This window comes from Mastomys coucha, unplaced genomic scaffold (assembly GCF_008632895.1).
Source record: "Mastomys coucha isolate ucsf_1 unplaced genomic scaffold, UCSF_Mcou_1 pScaffold14, whole genome shotgun sequence".
NCBI lineage: Eukaryota > Metazoa > Chordata > Mammalia > Rodentia > Muridae > Mastomys > Mastomys coucha.
In genome coordinates this window covers 70961731-70981705 of record NW_022196896.1, presented here as the reverse complement: position 1 = coordinate 70981705, position 19975 = coordinate 70961731, and the positions used below count along the sequence as shown (strand labels likewise).

Below are 19975 nucleotides of genomic sequence, written 5' to 3'. Positions count from 1 at the left end.
TTAGTTTTGAAGATGGGGATTATGTATGGAGAGAGTCCAGGTTATCCCTAATCCCAAATGATACCTATATATGTATATGATATATCATCTAATGATAATGTACACATTGTATGAGCTTAGCAATTTGTAGTGACTTAACACACAGACAGGTGGCCTCAAATTAAAGTAGACTATACTGTATTTCATTTATCAAACTATACAACAAAGTACATATGATCTCCCCACCAAAATTTTTTTCTTCTAAAATTACTTTCAGTATTTAACCTACAAAAGACAGGTTTAGGTTTCTGCTCTCTCATTCCCTACTCTCATCATACATTGACTTATGGGAGTCCAGCATGTGTGTCAGCCATGTCTCTGATCCATTTCTTCAAAGGACCAGCCCACTGATGTGCAAGGAGCTGGGTTCAGAGGAGCATGAACCTCACAGAAACAAGGCCTCCTAGTTCAGTGTCTGAGTTAGGGTTTCTAGTGCTGTGAGAAAACATCGCGACCAAAAGAAACACCCAGGGGAGAGTCTTGCTTCAGTTTACAACTCTCAGACCAGACTCTATCACTAAAGGAGGTCAGAGCAGGAACGGGGAGGCAGGAACAGTTACAGAGGCAGAGAAGAAAAGCTGACTGCTGACTTGCCCCCTCCCCGTGACTTGCTTAGCCTGCTTTGTAAATAGCACACAGGACCGCTAGTCCATAGTAAGCTGGTAAGCATAGTAAGACCTCCCATATCAATCATCAATCAAGAAAATACAGCCCAGGCTTGTCCGCAGGAGAATCTGCCCTCCTTCCTCCTAGTCCCTCGGCTCCTCCCTCTCTTACCTACACACTCCAGCAATGTAGTGGACCAAGGCCCCTGTACTATGAGTCAGACCAATAGCTTCACCTCTCCTGTCCTGCCTCTGATGATCTGTGTGTCTGCCTCCCTAGGACTTGTCCTACAAGGATCGGCACTGGCATGAAGGCTGCTTCCACTGCTCCCGGTGTGGGAGCTCACTGGTGGATAAGCCTTTTGCTGCCAAGGAGGAGCAGCTGCTGTGCACTGACTGCTATTCCAACGAGTACTCGTCCAAGTGCCAGGAATGCAAGAAGACCATCATGCCAGGTCAGAACCCATGCCTTTATCATGTGCGTGCTGCACTGAGCCAGTTTAGTGGTCGGTTGTGGGGTGGGACTCTCAGTTAGCCAGAGACACTGGTGATGATGCTTCAGGGCTCCACCCTGAACACAGAATATGTTCATTGATCTCAGATGCAGGGGTGTGACCAGGCAGTGATGTCGAACACCTTTAATCCCAGCACTCGGTAGGCAGAAGCAGGCAGATTTCTGAGTTGTGTCTACAGAGCTAGTACCAGGACATCCAAAGGATACAAGAGATATCCTGTCTCAACCCCTACCCCTCAAAATGTGGGGGTGGGAGAGGAGTGAGGTGTATCATTAGGAGAAGTGGAATTCCTGTTCAGTCAGCTTTTGGTATCTCAGGGGTTAGGTCCAGCTACCAACACCCACAGGTTCTCAAACACCCTATGCAAAATGCTTACTTCTTGTATAGAATATTTCCACATATATTTAAAATAATCTGCAAGTGGTGTATGAACACTGTTATACTGTGTGGTGTAATGACAGACGTCTGTGTAAGTTCTGTAATGGATACAATTATTTTCTTTCGGGACTCTTGATCTGTGGTTGGTTGGCCAAGGATATACAGCAGCCTGTGGCTAGAGAGAACTGGCCAGAAAAGGAATGCCAGCAATTCCCTGGAAATGCATCTCCTCCTCTGCCTCACTTCTCCCAGTACATGTGCTTTCTTGTTCTGCCCTGCTTGCTGAATTTACACTCGGTTATTTCAACAACTATGATTTGTGCTCTGGTGTGCCAAGCCTGGCCAAGAGTACATGTTGCTTAGCTGCATCCTCTGCCTGACCTCATGACGTTATGTCCTAGATAGACAGACATCAAAAAAGGGCAGAACCATAACTGGGTTAAGAGCTATGCATAATGATACTAAGTCTCATTTTTACCTGGAGATGAGCTTTTTCGCTCTCATGTGAGCTCTCTCTCTTAGCTTTGTATAGGAAAAAGAAATCTTTTATTTGTAAAAAGTGAGTGAAAGACCAAGTTTGGCAGTGCATACCTTTAATCTCAGTATGTCAGACGTAGATCTCTGACATACTGGCATATGGCAGGCAGATCTCTGTGAATTAGAGGCCAGCCAAGGTGAGTTAATAAAAGTATATGGAGGACTGCTGTAGCTCCATGCCTACTGTGTGGGTTTGATTACCGTCACTGAAAAAAAAAATGCACATAAAGGCACATATGCAAATATGGGATTTAAGAAGCAAGTCTTATCATATACACGATGTAAAAATGGACTTTAGAGCAGCTCAGAGAACCTGACCTAGGATTCTGATGTCAAGCAGCTTAGAAGGTGGTATGGTTTAGAACGTGATACCAGCTCAGGTGGTTCAGAGCCAGGTAGCTTTCAGTATGTGTCATACTCACACGTGTAGCTACTGCTCGACATGCTGGCTTTGTGCAGCTACTGGATAAATACACAAAGCCAGAGGAGAGTACCCACCCATGAAAGTACAGACTGTCCCCAAAGGCTAGGTAGGTTGGAAGCAGCAGTAAGCAGATCATTAGATGCAGAGGTACAGCAAGCTGATTGAGGATAGAGACAAGTGTGAGCAGATGGAATTTGGGGAAATGTAACTTTGGGCGTGTAGGCTCTGAACCACTCATATGGACGAGGCTGATGGATTCTGTGCAGACAGTGGTCCAAGCAAGGTTATCAGGCGCCCTCGAGTGGACAGACTGGGTATAGGCAGTGAACTCAAATTGCTTACAAGGAAGTATGCTAATGCAGTCTTAAACCCCGGAAGTTGGGAAGCTGAGACAGGAAGGCAAAGCATTCCAGGCCAGCCTGGATGGCACAGCCAGATTCTATACAAGATAACTAAATAGTTTAAAGTGTCCAGACAGTGTCTTTGAAATCCTTTAATTATAGGGAGGTTTAGAATCAAGGAGAAGCAGACATATTAAGAAACTTTAGAATCACCAGGTGTATCCATTCTGTACCCCACAGGATTTGTACGTCCCATGAGAGCCATAAATGGCATCTAACATGATTGTAGATCGCAATAACATATTGCCGTATCAGTAGATTGCATACCCTTGGGACCACAGTAATATTAAGTAACTACTAAAGTGTATATGAGAGTTTAAAAACCTGAGTTAACCTTGGGATTCTGAGTTTTAATGTCTATATTGAGAAAATGATCCATTCTTGTGGTTTTAGTTGAAATTTCTTAATGTATTAGCTATGTTAGCACTTATAATATTTAATTACTCATAATGCCTATAATTTTAACTCAGTTTCGCAACTACTTAAGAATTTGAAGTTAGTTAATCAAAGAACTTTTAAGTAAAGCTATCAAATATGTTAAATTTAAAAGAGAAGTCTAGACGAACTTCCTTTCGCTCCACTGATGAATGAGAGAAACATACAGCCATTTAAAAGGATTATTTTTCTTTAAGAATTCTATTCAGTGCCAAGTGTGATGGGACACACCTTTAGTCTCAGCACTCTATAGCTGGAGACACAGCAGATCTCTGAGTCCTAGGCCAGCCAATTACACGATGGGGGAGGGGCAGTAAGAAAGCTCAAATGATCCCACCACCTCATTATTCCAAGTAGTAGGAACTGGAAGTATCATCATCATCATCATCATCATCATCATCATCATCATCATCATCATCATCATCATCATCATCATCATCATCATCATCATCATTTCTTTACATGTAAAAGCAATAGAAATTAGGGCTGGAAAAGCAATAGAAGTTAGGCCCAGTCAGAAAATGCCTGATTCTCAGCACCTCACAGCGGTGTGTAAAATGTGAAACCCCCAGGTCAGAACAGATGCGGAGGCTAGAAAGGGCTTTAACGAAGAACATCTGCAAAGTTCTCACTGATCTGACAAAGTGGATGTTGACCGATGCCCGTCCTCTCCCTACTTGCTGACTCATTCATGCTTTAGCCACATGTGGCCCTGTGGCTAGCAGTCTTCCTCACCCAGGAAGGGAGTCCTGTGAGATCGTTCTGAGACAGCCCTTACAGGCGCGGCTCACAGGAAGGAGGAGCATTGGCTGGCCATTGGGATCAAGTGTGTATCCAGGCTCCAGTCCCAGCCACAGTAATCCCCTTCCGCAGATGTGTAGTGCGCCCCCATGCGGCAGGCCACGTGAGCTCTTCATGGCGATTTTGTTGAAAGATGCCGTCACCTTTTTGTTTCTCTTCTGTCTGCCCCGCCTCAGATACAATAACCATTTTTACCAAGGAGAGGAAAATTATACAAGTCCCAGAAGCAGTTAACTCCTAAAAGAAGATGGGTTGGAGGTGGAGGGGCTATACGTTCTCCCTGGGTGCGTCTAAGTGTTTACTGCTTAAAACCCTTGACTTAAACTCCCTTTGTGTTTCGCTGTTGTGTGAAGAACACAGGCTGTTTAATGCTGACTACAACATCTGTCAGTGAATGTGTCTTCATGTGCAGATGAAGATGCGTGATACAGAATCTGGAAGATCCCAGCTGACCCTGACAGATGATTGAGCCTAAAGTCCTAGTGAGAGAAAAAAGATGAACAAATTCTTGAGGGATGATACCTGAAGTTGGCCTCTGGGCTCTACACATATGTGTGGTCTACACACACACTCTCACACAAACATATGAGCATACGTGCTCACACACACACACACACACACACACACACACACACACACACATGAGAGAAAGAGAGAGAGAGAGAGAGAGAGAGAGAGAGAGAGAGAGAGAGGGAGAGGGAGAGGGAGAGGGAGAGGGAGAGAGAGAGGTGGGGGGAGGAAGAGGGAGAGGGAGAGGGAGGGAGTTTAAGTCAAGGTTTTTAAGTTTGTAGTTTCAATGGATTGAATACTAACTTTAAGATCCAGGGTCACCAGAAGATAATCCTGTGTCATGTGTGAAGAGCATGATGCTTAGGAGACAATTTCAAGTCAAATTCTGACTTGTGGCGCTGTGGATGTTCATGGCCTCCGACATGCCAGTGAACACCCTGCTGCTGAGCTACATCCACACACTCAAGCTCCGATCCTTCTGGGGGAGAGTGACTAACTTTCTGCTTTATTTCTGGCTTGCTTTGCTTTTGGCAAAGAGGAGGTACTGCAGAGTTCTGGGTGACAGACTGACATATGGGAAGTATTTGGGGAAGATATATGGGGCGAGAAGTAATACTTTTCCAAGGGATAATTAGACCTTCAGTAAGATAGATTCTTATTGCTACAACATTTTTCTGGTTAATACGACTTTTAAATGACTGTGACACACTGTGACAGGAACAGAAGCGCCCAGCCGGAAGCACAGCTGGGGAGGGGTGGGAAGACATAGCTGCATGGCAGTTGGTGATGCGGGAATTTTAAACCACATTAATTAGAAACTGAGGGCCCAAGAGGGATTATGGCAGTAGGCATTGGAGCACTGCCCACCAAAGGCTGCTCCCTCCCATGTCGATCATCAACCAAGAGGCTTGCCCTACAGGTCAGTCTGATGGGGGCATTTCAAAATGGAAGCTCCATCTCCCCAAGTGATTCTACTTCATATTAAGTTGACAAAAGCAGACAAACCAACAGACAAAACCAGCACTAGACTGTCTCAAAAAAGGAAAACAAATGAATTATTTGGTAGTCTTCTAAACAACAGCCCAGGGAAGTCAATTTGCAGTTCCCCGGGTGAGTAGGGTCTCTCTAAGACCCTCACCATGCCTGCAACCCAGCCACACAGCTGCAGCCAGCCACACAGCTGCAGCCCAGCCACACAGCTGCAGCCAGCCACACAATAGCAGCCCAGTCACAGCTGCAGCCAGCCACACAGCTGCAGCCAGCCACACAGCTGCAGCCAGCCATTCAGCTGCAGCCAGCCACACAGCTGCAGTCCAGCCACACAATAGCAGTCCAGCCACATAGCTGCAGCCCAGCCACACAGCTGCAGCCCAGCCACACAGCTGCAGCCAGCCACACAGCTGCAGCCCAGCCACACAGCTGCAGCCCAGTCACAGCTGCAGCCAGCCACACAGCTACAGCCCAGCCAGACAGCTGTAGCCTAGTCACACAGCTATAGCCCAGTCACACAGCTGCAGCCAGCCACACAGCTGCAGCCAGCCACACAGCTGCAGCCCAGCCACACAGCTGCAGCCAGCCACACAGCTGCAGCCAGCCACACAGCTGCAGCCAGCCATTCAGCTGCAGCCAGCCACACAGCTGCAGTCCAGCCACACAATAGCAGTCCAGCCACATAGCTGCAGCCCAGCCACACAGCTGCAGCCAGCCACACAGCTGCAGCCCAGCCACACAGCTGCAGCCCAGCCACACAGCTACAGCAAGCCACACAGCTGTAGCCAGCCACATAGCTGCAGCCTAGTCACACAGCTGCAGCCCAGCTACACAGCTACATAGTAGCTTAGTTAGTACATAGTTGTAGCCAACCATACATACTGCTGTAGTCCAGCCTCAAGGTCTAATTACTTCTGCTTCTGTTCTCCCTTTTTTGGCTTTGTTCGTTCACCTCTGAAGTGCTCCACCCTCTTCTGTGTGACTCCTGTGTCCACTGTTCCTCCAGTTTTCCCTATCCTTTATGCCTAGTCAACCAGTGCTAGGATCTTTCCTGCCTGTGAGCAGGCAGACGGGCCCTGGGAGGTAATGGTACAGAGGAAGGACTTGTGTCTGCAGAGAGCAGCTGGGTCAGCTCCACGTATGAGGGTGTTTTTGTGTCTTAAAAAAAAAAAAAAAAACAGTGTATTACACCTGCGTGGGTACAGAACAAATGGACGAGGAAGCTCACTATGCAGGGTAACTCATTTCCTTCACTTGGGTTCTGGAACATAGCTGTGAAATGGAGGACAGAGGCATTGCAGAGGCCTTTTGCTGTAGCGAGCACACATGGCCTCTCTAACAGGATACAATAACAGCAGTCCTGGGATCTATCTCAATGGGGCATCCCCATATAGTCCATGGTGCTGGACGGAGAACTTAAGTGCTCTTTGCCTTATGCCCTAGGTGTGGCCAGGAGCTATTCAGGCCTTGGTCTGCTTACATCACAGGGACATCATGTCTGCAAGACTGTCCTCTGTCAGGGCATAGTTAAGTGAACCCCGCCAACCGGAGTTACTTTGAATATAGAATATCGCTGATGGGACCTTAACACACACACATGTCCCTTTGTACACTGGAGGTCATGTGCATTGACCCATCCAGAATTCATAAGACTGAAGGCATGCAAGCTTTCTTTGAGTTGGTCTTGAGAATTCCTACCCTGGAGGAAACTTTGTTCTTTGCTCACAAGGTTTTCAGCAGATTGGAGGAGACCTCTCTGTTGCAAGGGGTATAATCTGCTTCGTTCTAAGTCTGCTGGCTGCAAACAGGTTTTTCATCTAAAAACCATATTCACGGCAGCACCTAGACCGATGGGATTGTTGTTTTTAATTGTTCAGATTTTAGGAGATGGGATCTCTCTGCATTGCCAGGCTTGCCTCAGACTCTAGGCTCAAGGGATCCTCTTGCTAAAGCCTTCTGAATGGCTGATATTGCAGACACACCTGTACATTGAAATGGCCCTGATTTGATCTCCCTGTTTACAGTCTTTGGTTAGAATATTATACTCTATTAGATACATGTAAATATCATATACCTATTAAAACATAAAAACAAAAGGACAAAGTGAATAGTGGGCAGAGCTTCTGCGCGGTTTTGGTAGTGGATTCAGGTTTACAGGACTTAGTCCAAGGCCTTCTCCTTACCCAGCCTCACACACCACACTGACAAGACAGAAAACTAGAATTTCATTGTAATCCTGTCCTGGGACTTGCTAGTTCACACAAACTAAATGCTAGGCCCCTGTCATCTGTTTTCTTGCTGGTATCAGAGAAAGAAGGGCTCAAGGAGACTGGCCACCTCTAATCTTGCACCCACATGTTCCTGACTCCTCACTTGTCTGTTTGGATGGGAACAAGACCATACTAGCCACATTGCATGGTAACTCTGCAGCCTATGGCCATGGCAATGGGTGGCCTTCCTATCATGTTCCCTGAGGGTGCAATTTCCCAACCCCGTGTTGCTATAAGATTTACTTCAGAGACCAGCATGGTGGCATATACTTGTAATACCAGCACTCATGAGTAGAGGCAGAAGGATAGATGTAAGTTCTAGACTAGCCTGCTGTAAATAATAAATCCTATAGTAGCCAGAGCTACAAAGTCAGACCCTGTTTCAAGGAACCAAAACATGTTTACCTCAGCACACACCGAGAACAAGCCTTGGAGAGCTGTAGCTGACTGTATTTGGTGAGAAATCCCTTGGTTGGTGGGCTGCTTAATGTCTCAGAGACAGGAGCAGAGGACCGAGATGCTCATGGTAGTAGAGAAGCCAGCCTCTGAGCACCAAGAAAACACATTTGAAAGCTACCCATTCTCATCCTCACCCTGGTTGTTCAATGTCATTTTCAGTGCAAGATCCATCATCCCCCACAACAGCCTGTGTACCTCCACTTTAGAAGGCGCAGTGTGCTACCCACATATGTATGCTGCACATTTTACATAGTCTATGGAAGATAGAACCTCTTGGAAGAGTTAGAAGCTGAGAAAGTGACCCAAGTATGCTGTCTAATAACCATCTAAGAATTCTCAATGCATCCCTAGCCACCAACAGCACAGATGTCTCCTGACTAGCCCTCCGGACAGCTAAAATAAAGCCCAAACCTTGCTGTTTTGACTGAGAGCTAAGGACTAGTTCATAGTTGCTTGCACTATTCAGTGTACTTCTGCTGTGTCTGGAGCAGTGGGTCCCTTCCAGCTACCTAGCCCCATTCCAGAAGCCTAGGTTGAAATCGCCCACATTCTGCATCCTTTATATGATCCACACAACTGGAAATATTTCTCATCAAAGCCATAAAAGCCAGATGTGGGACTGCATGGAGAATCCACACACTAGAAGCTGAACCAGGAGATTTGTGAGGTTAAGGCCAGCCAGGGCTAGAGATAGCAACACCTTATAATTTTTTTTTTTTTAAGCCAGAAACATGTTTTTTTTTTTTCCAGTTGCAAATGATACAGTGTCTGTCACAAATTCAACTATTCTGCAGTTCCTCTGCTGTTAGAAAAAGAACAGAGGCTATGATAGTGAATTCTTTGTGGGCTGTGGGTAGAGTGGTGGAATCCTTCCTAGCATGCAAGAGGCCCTCTTAGCACTACCATAAAGCAGACAAAATAAACCCCAATTAAGAAACAGACAGCAAGCTGGGCAGTGGTGCTGCCTGCCTTTAATCCCAGCACTTGGGAGGCAGAGGCTAGTGGGTTTTTAAGTTTGAGGCCAGCCTGGTCTACAGAGTGAGTTCCAGGGCAGCCAGGGCTACACAGAGAAACCCTGTCTCGAAAAAAACCAGAAACAAAACAAAACAAAACAAAACAAACAAAAAAGAAACAGACTGCTGTGGGATATCCCTGAAGTATCACATACACAAGACCCTACACTTATTTCCTTCCACGTAACCTCTTTTCCTAGTCTACTACATCATACAAAGAGTATCACACACAGCTTCAATTTTGAATTCGCTCATTTTATAACTATACACACATGTCAAGGAATATAGAAAAGAATCAGTCAATAAATGCAGAGTGTTTCCTGTTGGTTAAGGTTGTTGATGGTGGAGTAAACTAATTTCTAGGGCATATTGACTGAAGGGTGATAGAAATGTGCAATGACAGTGGTGACTAGAGTAGCTCTCCTTCTTAGGTCACAGCACAGGGTGGAAAACCAGAGAGATCCATCACAATGTGGTTCACACAGCAGGTGCTTCTGTAGTGCCTCACTGCACTGGGCTGGAGGTACCAGGTCATCAACTCCACAGACATTCATTTATTATTATTAGTGATTAGTGTGTGTGTGTGTGTGTGTGTGTGTGTGTGTGTGTGTGTGTGTGTAGGGGCATGTACATGCCACAGTGCACTTGTGGAGGTCAAAGGCTACCCCTTGACTTGCTTATTCTGTGGTGGGTTCTGGGGATTGGACTCAGGTTGTCAGGCTCTCTCATGGCAAGAGATGTTACCTGCTGAGCCATATCCATAGCCTCTAGTCACTTTTGCTTCACTGTGAGCCAGAGGGATGTTGATTAATGAAAGTTCCACAGGGGATGTACAATATTCCCTCCCTCTTTAGCGAGTATATTCTGAGACTCACCATGGATACCACTAAGCCTACATTTACTCTGCTTTAGGACAAAAATTAATGTGTATTGGACACAGTAAGAGTAAGTAAAATAAGGTTATATGAACCCAAGGACTGTGGTGTCATGATAGTTGGTCTTGCATTGAGGTGGGTTGGTAGCAAATGCAGTATGGATGCCCTGGGCAACAGGATAATACCCATCCTTGTACACTGGGTAGGGGAGTACAATATCTCATCATACTATACAGAAAGATGTGCAATTTTCTTTAATGAATGAATTGTGTATTTCTGGAATTTTCCATTAAATATTTTCAGTTTGACCTGAGTATGACCACAGATGACTGAAACCATGGGAAGTTTAACCATGAGTATAGAGAGCAATTGTTGCTAAGTCGTGACCTTCACCAACCCCACCACATAAGGATTAACTAACTATGCTGAATTTCATCTATGTTTTTACCACATGAAATGCACTTGAGCCGGGCGATGTTGGCGCACGCCTTTAATCCCAGCACTTGAGAGGCTGAGGCAGGCGGATTTCTGAGTTCGAGGCCAGCCTGGTCTACAGAGTGAGTTCCAGGACAGCCAGGGTTATACAGAGAAACCCTGTCTCGAAAAAAACAAAAACAAAAACAAAAAACAAACAAAAAAAAGCACTTGAAATTTTTTATTTTGTTAATTTTAATTTATTAATTAAATTTATTGATATTTATTTTATTAATTTTTTATTTCCACTTCACATTCCCTACCACCATATTTAATGTAAACTTCAAGTACCTACTATGTACCATATTGTCCTAGGATTGCATGTATAGCGTTGAAACAAAAGGCAAAATAGAAATTATCTCCAGTTAGAGTTGAGCCTTTGAGAGCAGGAGAGACGTGCCATATCATATAACACTAGGAGGTAACAGGCTCTGGAGGCACGTTACTGGGACCCCAGCCAGTCTAATGGCAGCCACTGATTTCTCTCGCCACTGACCACAGGTACCCGCAAGATGGAATACAAGGGCAGCAGCTGGCACGAGACCTGCTTCACCTGTCAACGCTGCCAGCAGCCCATTGGAACCAAGAGCTTCATACCTAAGGAGAATCAGAACTTCTGTGTGCCCTGCTATGAGAAGCAGTATGCCCTGCAGTGCGTGCAGTGCAAAAAGGTGCTCGGGATCCCTTGGGGCCTCTTGTCCTTCTCAGCTTCCATCCTTGGCCCAACTGTCATGAAAGAACACCTGTCACACCTCTATGCTATGAGAGCTTGCCCATTCCTGCCTTGCATGTCAGTTCTCCTGGGTGTTTGTGTGTTGATCTATTGGGTCTGTGATCTGGTCTTTGTTTTTCAAAGAGAAAAATCATCTCTTCAAGAACATTTCCAAATGGTATTACCTGATGTTGGGGGAAAGGGAAACTCGGGAAAGTCCTTATCCTTAACCAATCTCTGTTAAGCTGATCCGGAATAAACAAGAACCACAGAGGAGGTGTGCCACACCCTCCCACATACAGCTCCACGGATGGTGACACCTCCAGCGAGTCCCATGTTACCAGCCTGTTAAGCCCTTCTCCCCACTCATTTCCCTGCTCACCTATGCTCTCCCCTCTCCTCACACCCCTGCTGCACTGCCCTCCACCACATCTGTGGCCCTTCTTTGCTCAGTTTGCTTCTGCACTTGTTTCTTCTGGGATCTCTCTCTGCTGTGTAGCCACCTCTTCGGGCTTGGAAACAGTTCGGTCCCTTCCAGCAAGGCTCATCCCGATGTGGTTAGGGGAAGCTCTCAATATGGGTTCACCTGTAATGAACTCTGTAAGCAAGGCTGATAGCGCATCCTGAATGCTGTGTCCATTCGTGTATGTTTGCCATAGAGTCTACTTATTTGTGCATATGCACAGCAGAAACCTGAGCACTGTTTAGAGGTTATTGACCTGGAGATCAGCTCCACTGCCAGGGCTACAAATCTGTAGGCACCCCTACAGACTCCATGTAGCAACACCATGATAGCAGTCCCCGTGGCTCCTTTGAGTCACCCCTCCTGTCATTGGCCCATCGGTGTGGTCCTTTTAGTTGCAAAAGTGCAGGAGGCACAGTCTTGTGGGTGTATGCCTTTGTATATGTGCTCCCTACATACTCTCAGGGCTTTCAAGCTAGGTACATCCATCCTCAGACAAGGAAAGGAGCCCTATGGCACCAGGGATCTGAGGGCGGGCAGGACATTCAAAGGCTGGATTTTTAATCCATGTGGAAATGATTCTGCAGCCAGCAAGGTGTCTTGATACATGTGCTGTGAGACAGGACAGATTGGTCACAGAGTAGATAACAATAAGAACCAGCTTTAAGAATAAGAAAGATAAAACAAACAAACAGCAATAAAAGAAAAACCAGCTAAGGTGGGGTGGAGGGTGGAGGGTGGGGGTGTTGAGGAAAGAAATCTCCAAGAAAGCCATGCTTAAGCTGAAGTGAAGCTGAGCCTGATGATGTGGTGTGAAAGGGGGTGGTGGAGGGTGTGAGGAGATGTGGAGGGAGTGGGAGGAGGTGGAAAGTATGAAGAGAGGAGGAGCAGCGGTGAGAGGGGGTGAATAAAAGAGGTGAGGTAGAAGGGGTAGGAGAAGGAAGGGGGAGGAAGGGGGAAAGTAGGAAAGGGAAAGAAATAGAAGGGGAGGAATGGGGAGGGTAGGAAGGGGAAGGGAGGAAGGAGAGAGGAGGAAGGGAAGGGAGGAAGTGGGGGAGAGGAGAAGTGAGGGAGGGGAAGAAACGGGAGAAAGGAGTGGGGAGGGAAAGGGGCAAGAGGGAGGGGAAAGAGGAGGGGGAGGAGGAGGGAGGAAGTGGGGGGAAAGGAAGAAGTGAGGGAGGGGAAGGAAGGGGGAAAGGAATGGGGAGGGGAAGGAAATGAGGGGAGGGAAGGAAGTGGAGGAGCACAGGGTGTAGAAGACAGAGGAGAGTAGGAGAGTGTGAAGGGTATGGATCCAGAGCACATAGGGAGGACCAGGGGAAACTCAAGGCAGAGCAAATGTCATCTTACATACACATGCTTCCTGTGTCTCCCAGAACATGGAGACCCAGAATATTTTTCATAAATTCCATTTCTGGGGCAGGGGAGTGACCAACACATGATTTCTCATGTGTGGTTTAATGACAAGAGCCCAGGACAGAAGGGAATCCTGATTCTCCTTCTTGCCTTGTCATTAACTGCCTGTGACTTAATTCTTGGGCAATGCCTGGGTCTCAGTTGCTTCATGGGCAGCATAGAAATAGCATCTTGCCACACAGGCTTCATGCAGGGTCTTCAGAAATTGCGAAATGTTGCCATACTGTTCAAAAAGTAAAGAGGCCTGGGGTGTGTGTCCCGGAGCATTTCCCTTCTGTCTTTTGTGGCCAGTCATGTTGAGCTGAGACTCACCCTCTACCATGATTTTAAATTCATATGAAAAGCAATATTTGGAGGTTACTGGATGCAGTTGAGACATGGCAAGCTGTTTATCACCTTGCAGCTTCTTCAGAAATCTTCTATGATTGTAAGAGAGGGCGAGGATAAAGGCCTCCAGGATGCTGATCCCTTCAGGCCACACCAGGGGATGCACATTCCAGAATGCCTCTGCCTGTCTAGTTACTGCACAGGTTGAGCATGAGACCAGAGCTGGAGAGGCCAGCAGCTGCTGGGATTTGAAGGAAAGCTTCCACAGAGATTCATCGTTTTCTCTTCATCACTTCCACTTTTTAGATAGAACTGAGTGACTGAGGTCTCTAGCTACAGGGTCTCAGGGCTGCTGCTCAGAAGTAGCAGTCGATGCCTTCAATGTTATCTCTGATCATGACTCCACCACTGTGCCACCTTCCTATTTGGGATGGTGGCAATGCCCCATAGCACCCTATACCTTCTGTTCCCCTGCACTACTGTGAAACCTAAAGACCCGGCATCGCTAGGGAGAAAGCCAGGAACCATAGCAATGGTATGGATGGTAACATGAGGTGCCTGGGGTATGAAGTTTCTTTTTTTTTTATTAGATATTTTCTTTATCTACATTTCAAATATTATCCCCTTTCCTGGTATCCCCTCCGAAAACCCCTTATCCTCTCCCCCCTCCCCCTGCTCACCAACCCACACACTTCTACTTCCTGGTCCTGGCATTCCCCTACACTGGGGCATTGAGCCCTCACAGGACCAAGGGCCTCTCCTCCCATTGATGACCGACAAAGCCATCCTCTGCTACCTATGCAGCTGCAGCCATGGGTCCCTCCATGTCGACTTTAACAAACTGCACATTTGTTGGGGGTGGGGGTGGGGCGTGCCTTACATCATCCATGGGCAACAGCAGCGACAGATGTTTCCCAGAAACAGGGGTAGCCCTGACTCTTACACTTGTCTCCCCCAGCCTATCACCACAGGGGGTGTTACTTACCGGGAGCAGCCCTGGCACAAGGAGTGCTTTGTGTGCACAGCCTGCAAGAAGCAGCTATCTGGGCAACGCTTCACAGCACGGGATGAGTTTCCATACTGCCTGACCTGCTTCTGTGACTTGTATGCTAAGAAATGTGCTGGGTGCACCAACCCCATTAGTGGTAAGTGTTCTGGGAAGGCCATTGCCAGGGCATAGACTGCCTGCAACTACATGGACGTCTAGAGTGTTAGCACAAGGGTGTTGTTAATATCTTGAGACTCTGAGCCCAACAAACATTTCTGCATCCTCAGAACACAGCTGGTGACTTTCCCTTAAGCCTGGTCATGTAGAACCATTGGCCGGCCATTGAGTGTTTCTGCTTGGGTCTGAGTCTATTATAGTCACATGAACGAAATGAATGGTGCACTTCAGCCCGAACAGCAGACTTGGTATTTGAAGTATTCATGTCATCTTAATGAGACTCTTCGAATCACAAACCACAGCTAGATGGGGACACATTCTGAGCAGTTTATTCATAGCACAGTCCCCAGAGAGTTTGACAAAGTGAGAGCCCAAAATGTGCCTGGCTGACACACCAGTATTTGGAGTGAGCTATTGAGTGTGCTGAAGATATGGAAGGTAGAGACTACTGGCTTCAGACTAAAGCCCTTTGATTTTTCACCATGTACCAATCAGTGGCAGGGGATGGGGGTGCAAGTATGCTGTCATATATAGGAGTGTTTCTTGAAGTAGTTTTTTCCAATCCCATTCATTCAGTCTACCTGTTTTTGTTGCTCTGATAAACACCATGATTAAAAGTGACATGTGAAGGAAAGGGTTTATTTCATCTTGATGTTCATACTCCATCATGAAGAGAAAAGGGGCAGGAACCTGAAGGCAGGAATCCAGGCAGAGCCATGGAGGACTGCTGCTTACTGGCTTCCTCTTCCTGTCTTGCTCAACATACTTGCTTGTATAAGCCAGGACCATCTGTCCAGGGGTTGCACTCTCCATATTGGCCTAGTCCCTCCCACGTCAATCATTAATCAAAAAAATGCCCAACAGACTACTTGGCTACAGGAAGAGGTTCCCTCTTCCCAGACAACTCTAGGTGGTATAGAGTTGACACACAGCTAACCAGCCCACTATTGCGTCCTCCCTGATGCACAGTCAGCAGACATACGTGGCAAGAAGCAGCAAGGCCCAGACTTTCCCCTATAGCTTTGCAGGGTCTTTATACAGACACACTTGCATACCGTTGTGTACCTAGCCTAGAACCAAGTTGCCTTGCTCCTATGTACCTTCCCAGCTGGCAGGCCTTGGGCGTGTACCCAGAGTTTATGTTTTATTTGCATGTAAAATTAAAATATATAAAATAGTTCAGTTTTGTTGAGACATCTGATTCTAGTGACTGCTTTTATGGATAATTGGAAAACACTACTTTAGAATTTTCTAAGTGCAGCGAAGCTTACTTCTCATCCATAATTGACCACAGTATCTATCTATCTATCTAGATATGCAACCTTAAATCAATATCCAGGTTGCTTGTAGTGACCCACAGATGTTCACAGAGCACCAGTGGGTTTGAGTTCCCATGCATCTATGCTTTTGGCTGACACTGGACAAATGAAGCTCTGGGCCCTGTGTTCTAACTCCCTTCTTCCTCTGTGGCCTTGGCTGTTCTGGGACTCACTCTGTAGTCCAGGCTGGCCTCGAACTCACAGAGATACCTCCTTCTGCCTCCTCAGTGCTGGGATTAAAGACATGCACCACCACTGCCTGGCCTCTAGCTCCCTGCTTAAATAATGTATCCCACAATGATGTGGGGTTGTTTTTGTCTTTTACATTTTTTGTGCCTGGGGGACAGGACATTCCCATGTAGTGCCCCTGAGTGTAAGAAGGCAATGTGCCTTAAGAGAGGAAACATGTTAGAGAAGGTTTATTCAAGCATTCTAGTGGTGTTGACCAGTTTTATTGTCAGTGATTTTAAATTAAAATGTCTAATATTCAGAGAGAGGCATGCATAGAGTAACATCTTTGGTCATTTGGAACATAACAGAGGATTTTAGAAACCTCTCTCTTTCTTAAAAGCAGTAGTTCAATATTTGCCAGTTCAGTCTTGTTAGGAACATTATAGGATATAACCACCTAAAAATAAATATATATATTATATGTATAATAATATATTAATAATATAATAATATGTGTATTGAATATATATTGTATATATAGTAAAACATTTCATATAAGAATATATGACAATTATATTATCTAAGGGGAATATATATATGTCTATATATGTATATCTATATAGACATATATAGTCTCTTTATATATATATACATATATATGTATATATATGTATATATACATATATGTATATATGTATATATATATACATATATATATATATAGTCTCTTTCTCTCTCTCTCTATATATATATTTCCCAGTGCTGGAAGCAGGCAGGAATATATATATTCCTCTTTGGAGTCTTCCCTTTGTTCTGTTGGGCTCCGATTCCCACCTCTTGTTGCATATGCTGGCATTTCGGGGCAAAAGAAGAGCCTCGAAGGAGACGCCCCCACCCCCCATGACACTCACATTTTTCTTCACACACACGCCCCACCACCAGAGCTCCTCTTTGCCAAGGCTCTGTGCTGTAGGACTTACTAAGAGTGTGAGGATGTGTGGAATGGCATAGATGCCAGCGCATCCTAAAATCTTCTTAGAGGGAGGCTGGAGGTTAACTCAGTGGTTAAGAGTACTGGATGTTCTTCCAGAGGACCTGGTTTCAAGTCCCAATACCCATATAATGCTACACACTGTCTGTAACTCCAGTACCAGGAACACAACACTTTCTTCTGGCCATTTGCTTACACGTTGTACACAGAGATATTTTCAGGTCAACACACATAAAGACTAAAACACAAACCTTAAAATAAAAATAAAAAGTATCTTGTATCTGCAGCTCATCCAGATGCCAATGCTAAGAAGAGACATCACCGTTTTCCAAGCCTTTAGCAGCCCTGGGAACTTTTCAGTGCTTCCTAGGTGACTCAGAGGTGCAGAAGAGTTACAACAGCAAGCCTGAAGCCCAGATGAAATTCTGCCCAGGGCCAGTGGCAACATTCTGGTTCTAGGAATAGGGAAGGCAATTTATATGGAAACTAGATACTAGGGTGTTGCTCCTCCCCCTCCCCCTTCGTGGTTCTGTGAATCCAACCCAGGAATTCACACACACTAGGAAGCACTCTTCCATTGAATTACAGCCTCAGCTCCAGGAATTTGCCTCCCCACCCCCCACCCCCCACAAGCTATTTAGGAAAAGAGGGCTGACAAGTGTTGCTGGTATGTCCTCCACCAGTCAGCAGAAGTGGCCTTTGGAAAGACGCAGGTACCTCATAGAGTCATGTGCAAGGACCCAGAATTGGCATGGCTTGCCAAATATGACATTTTCACGGTGTGGAAGGGCTTGTTACGATAGGACCTACCTGGTGAGTTAGAGTCTTTGTAAGTCTGAGAACTTAAACTTGATAGTAGTGGAGTGGTGGAGGGGTAGCTACTTTCTTACAGTATAATCATACTGGACTTTAATTAACTGAAATACACTACCTAAATTTCCCCAGGACAGATGGTAACTGTGACATAAGTCCACATAGTCTATCGTTTCGGGGTGTCCAGCGGCCATACAGACCACCTGTCATTGATAGTACAGGTGGCAGCCTGTGTACCTTAAACATCTCATGGGGACCAGTCAGACATGAGTCATGTTTTTTTGTTTACCAATGCTGGAACCCAGGGTGTAGCTCAGTGCTCAACTGCTTCCATAGGATGCCTGGCCCCTGCCTCCAGCACTGTGAAAAGATAAAACTGGTTTTGTTTAGTCCTTAATGTTTTCAGGGGGCAGCTCTCACCAGTGATCCTGTGTTCCCTTCACTACACCGTACCCCAACTCACTGAGCCCCTTCTCTCACCTGCAGCTCCTGCTTCTAGAGCTGATCCCAGGGTCACCCCCCTGCAAGCTGGTACTTCCCTAGACCTTCCCGGAACGTTTCTAGGTCCTTTCCTACCCTTTCCTCTTCTGCTTCCCTACATCCACTCCCTTTGTTAGAGCACTCAGCAAAAGCACAAGGAACTTGCTCCCTTTCCTTGTGGGGAGCAGGTTTCATTTCAGGAGAAAACCTAACAATTGAGGAAAGAGCCGACACCTTTCTTCTCAAGGTGCTCGAGTTGGAAGCCAGTCACTCACACCCTATAGGCAAGGGGTCTATCACTGAGCTACACAGTCAGGCCAAACCGTCACTTTTTCATAGTGTTATCGTACCCTTGTTAGTACCCAGTTTCTGTTGTGATGACCCTGAGCTCCTTGAGGTTGTGTGTGCGGAGTTGTTGATTATATGTGCAGTCTCTGCTCTCAGTGCTTGTCTGAAGTTCACGGAGCATGTGGGCACAAAGGTTGAAGCAGATCAAATGGAGTGATTGGTCACCCGTGTTTTCTTTCGTGCACAGGTCTGGGTGGCACAAAGTACATCTCTTTTGAGGAACGTCAATGGCACAACGACTGCTTTAACTGTAAGAAGTGCTCCCTGTCTCTGGTGGGGCGAGGCTTCCTCACAGAGAGAGATGACATCCTCTGTCCTGACTGTGGAAAGGACATCTGAAGGTGGCACAGAAACCACAGCGCGTGACACAGAGAGTCGGATGTTTTCTTTCATAACCAGGCAATGCTGTGTTCTGATTTCCACCAGCCACCACGAGGCTTCCTCTCGCTGCCCCAGCTTCATGTTTGTTGAAACCCTTTAGTTCTTTACTTCTCAGTGGGGACAAGATCCATCTGTAAACCCCGGATGGGAAGATGGTTTGGAATTTTATAGAAATGCAAGGCAGATTAAGTGGAAAAGTCTTGAGTGTCTTTCTAATGCATCCTTCCTTCACATCCTATTTAATTTTTAAGTGCAATTAACATTTGTTATGAACTTGAATGTATTTTCAAGGGAGAGCTGGGATTTGCAGCTTTGTGACTTCCTTTTTGTGTAAAACCTAGAGTAAGATTTATGCGACTTACAATAAAATTATTCAGAATAAAACATGTTGCCAAGCACAGGGTGTGGAATAATGATTAAATGTTAGGGTCTTACTTCGCATAACCCTTTTGAGGGTCAGTGACCACTGCTTGCAGTAGGTTCTGATGGTCAGTATAGGCTGGACTGGGGTGGTGTTCATCAAAATTGCACCACACTTTGTTTCAAGAAAGCCTTCCGGTAGCACCAACTTTTCTCCCTCACAGGCTTCCCTTCTCCTGGAACACAATTTACACATTTGATGTGTAAATCTGTTACATAGTATGAATGGCAGCAAGACTAGGA

General features: G+C 46.0%; 1 protein-coding gene across 5 annotated transcripts in view; it reads left to right on the top strand.

Annotated features, from left to right (window-relative positions):
* The window catches only part of Fhl2 (four and a half LIM domains 2), a 75256-nt gene extending 55546 nt beyond the window's left edge, over positions 1 to 19710 (top strand). For all 5 annotated transcript variants that reach the window (XM_031367355.1, XM_031367356.1, XM_031367354.1 and 2 more), the window contains exons 3-6: positions 925 to 1099; positions 11228 to 11397; positions 14603 to 14789; positions 19119 to 19710. In XM_031367355.1, the coding sequence (XP_031223215.1) occupies positions 925 to 1099; positions 11228 to 11397; positions 14603 to 14789; positions 19119 to 19270 (684 nt within the window). In that variant the 3' untranslated portion in view covers positions 19271 to 19710. The remainder of the gene's footprint in view (positions 1 to 924; positions 1100 to 11227; positions 11398 to 14602; positions 14790 to 19118) is intronic.
* Positions 19711 to 19975: the final 265 nt, after the last annotated feature.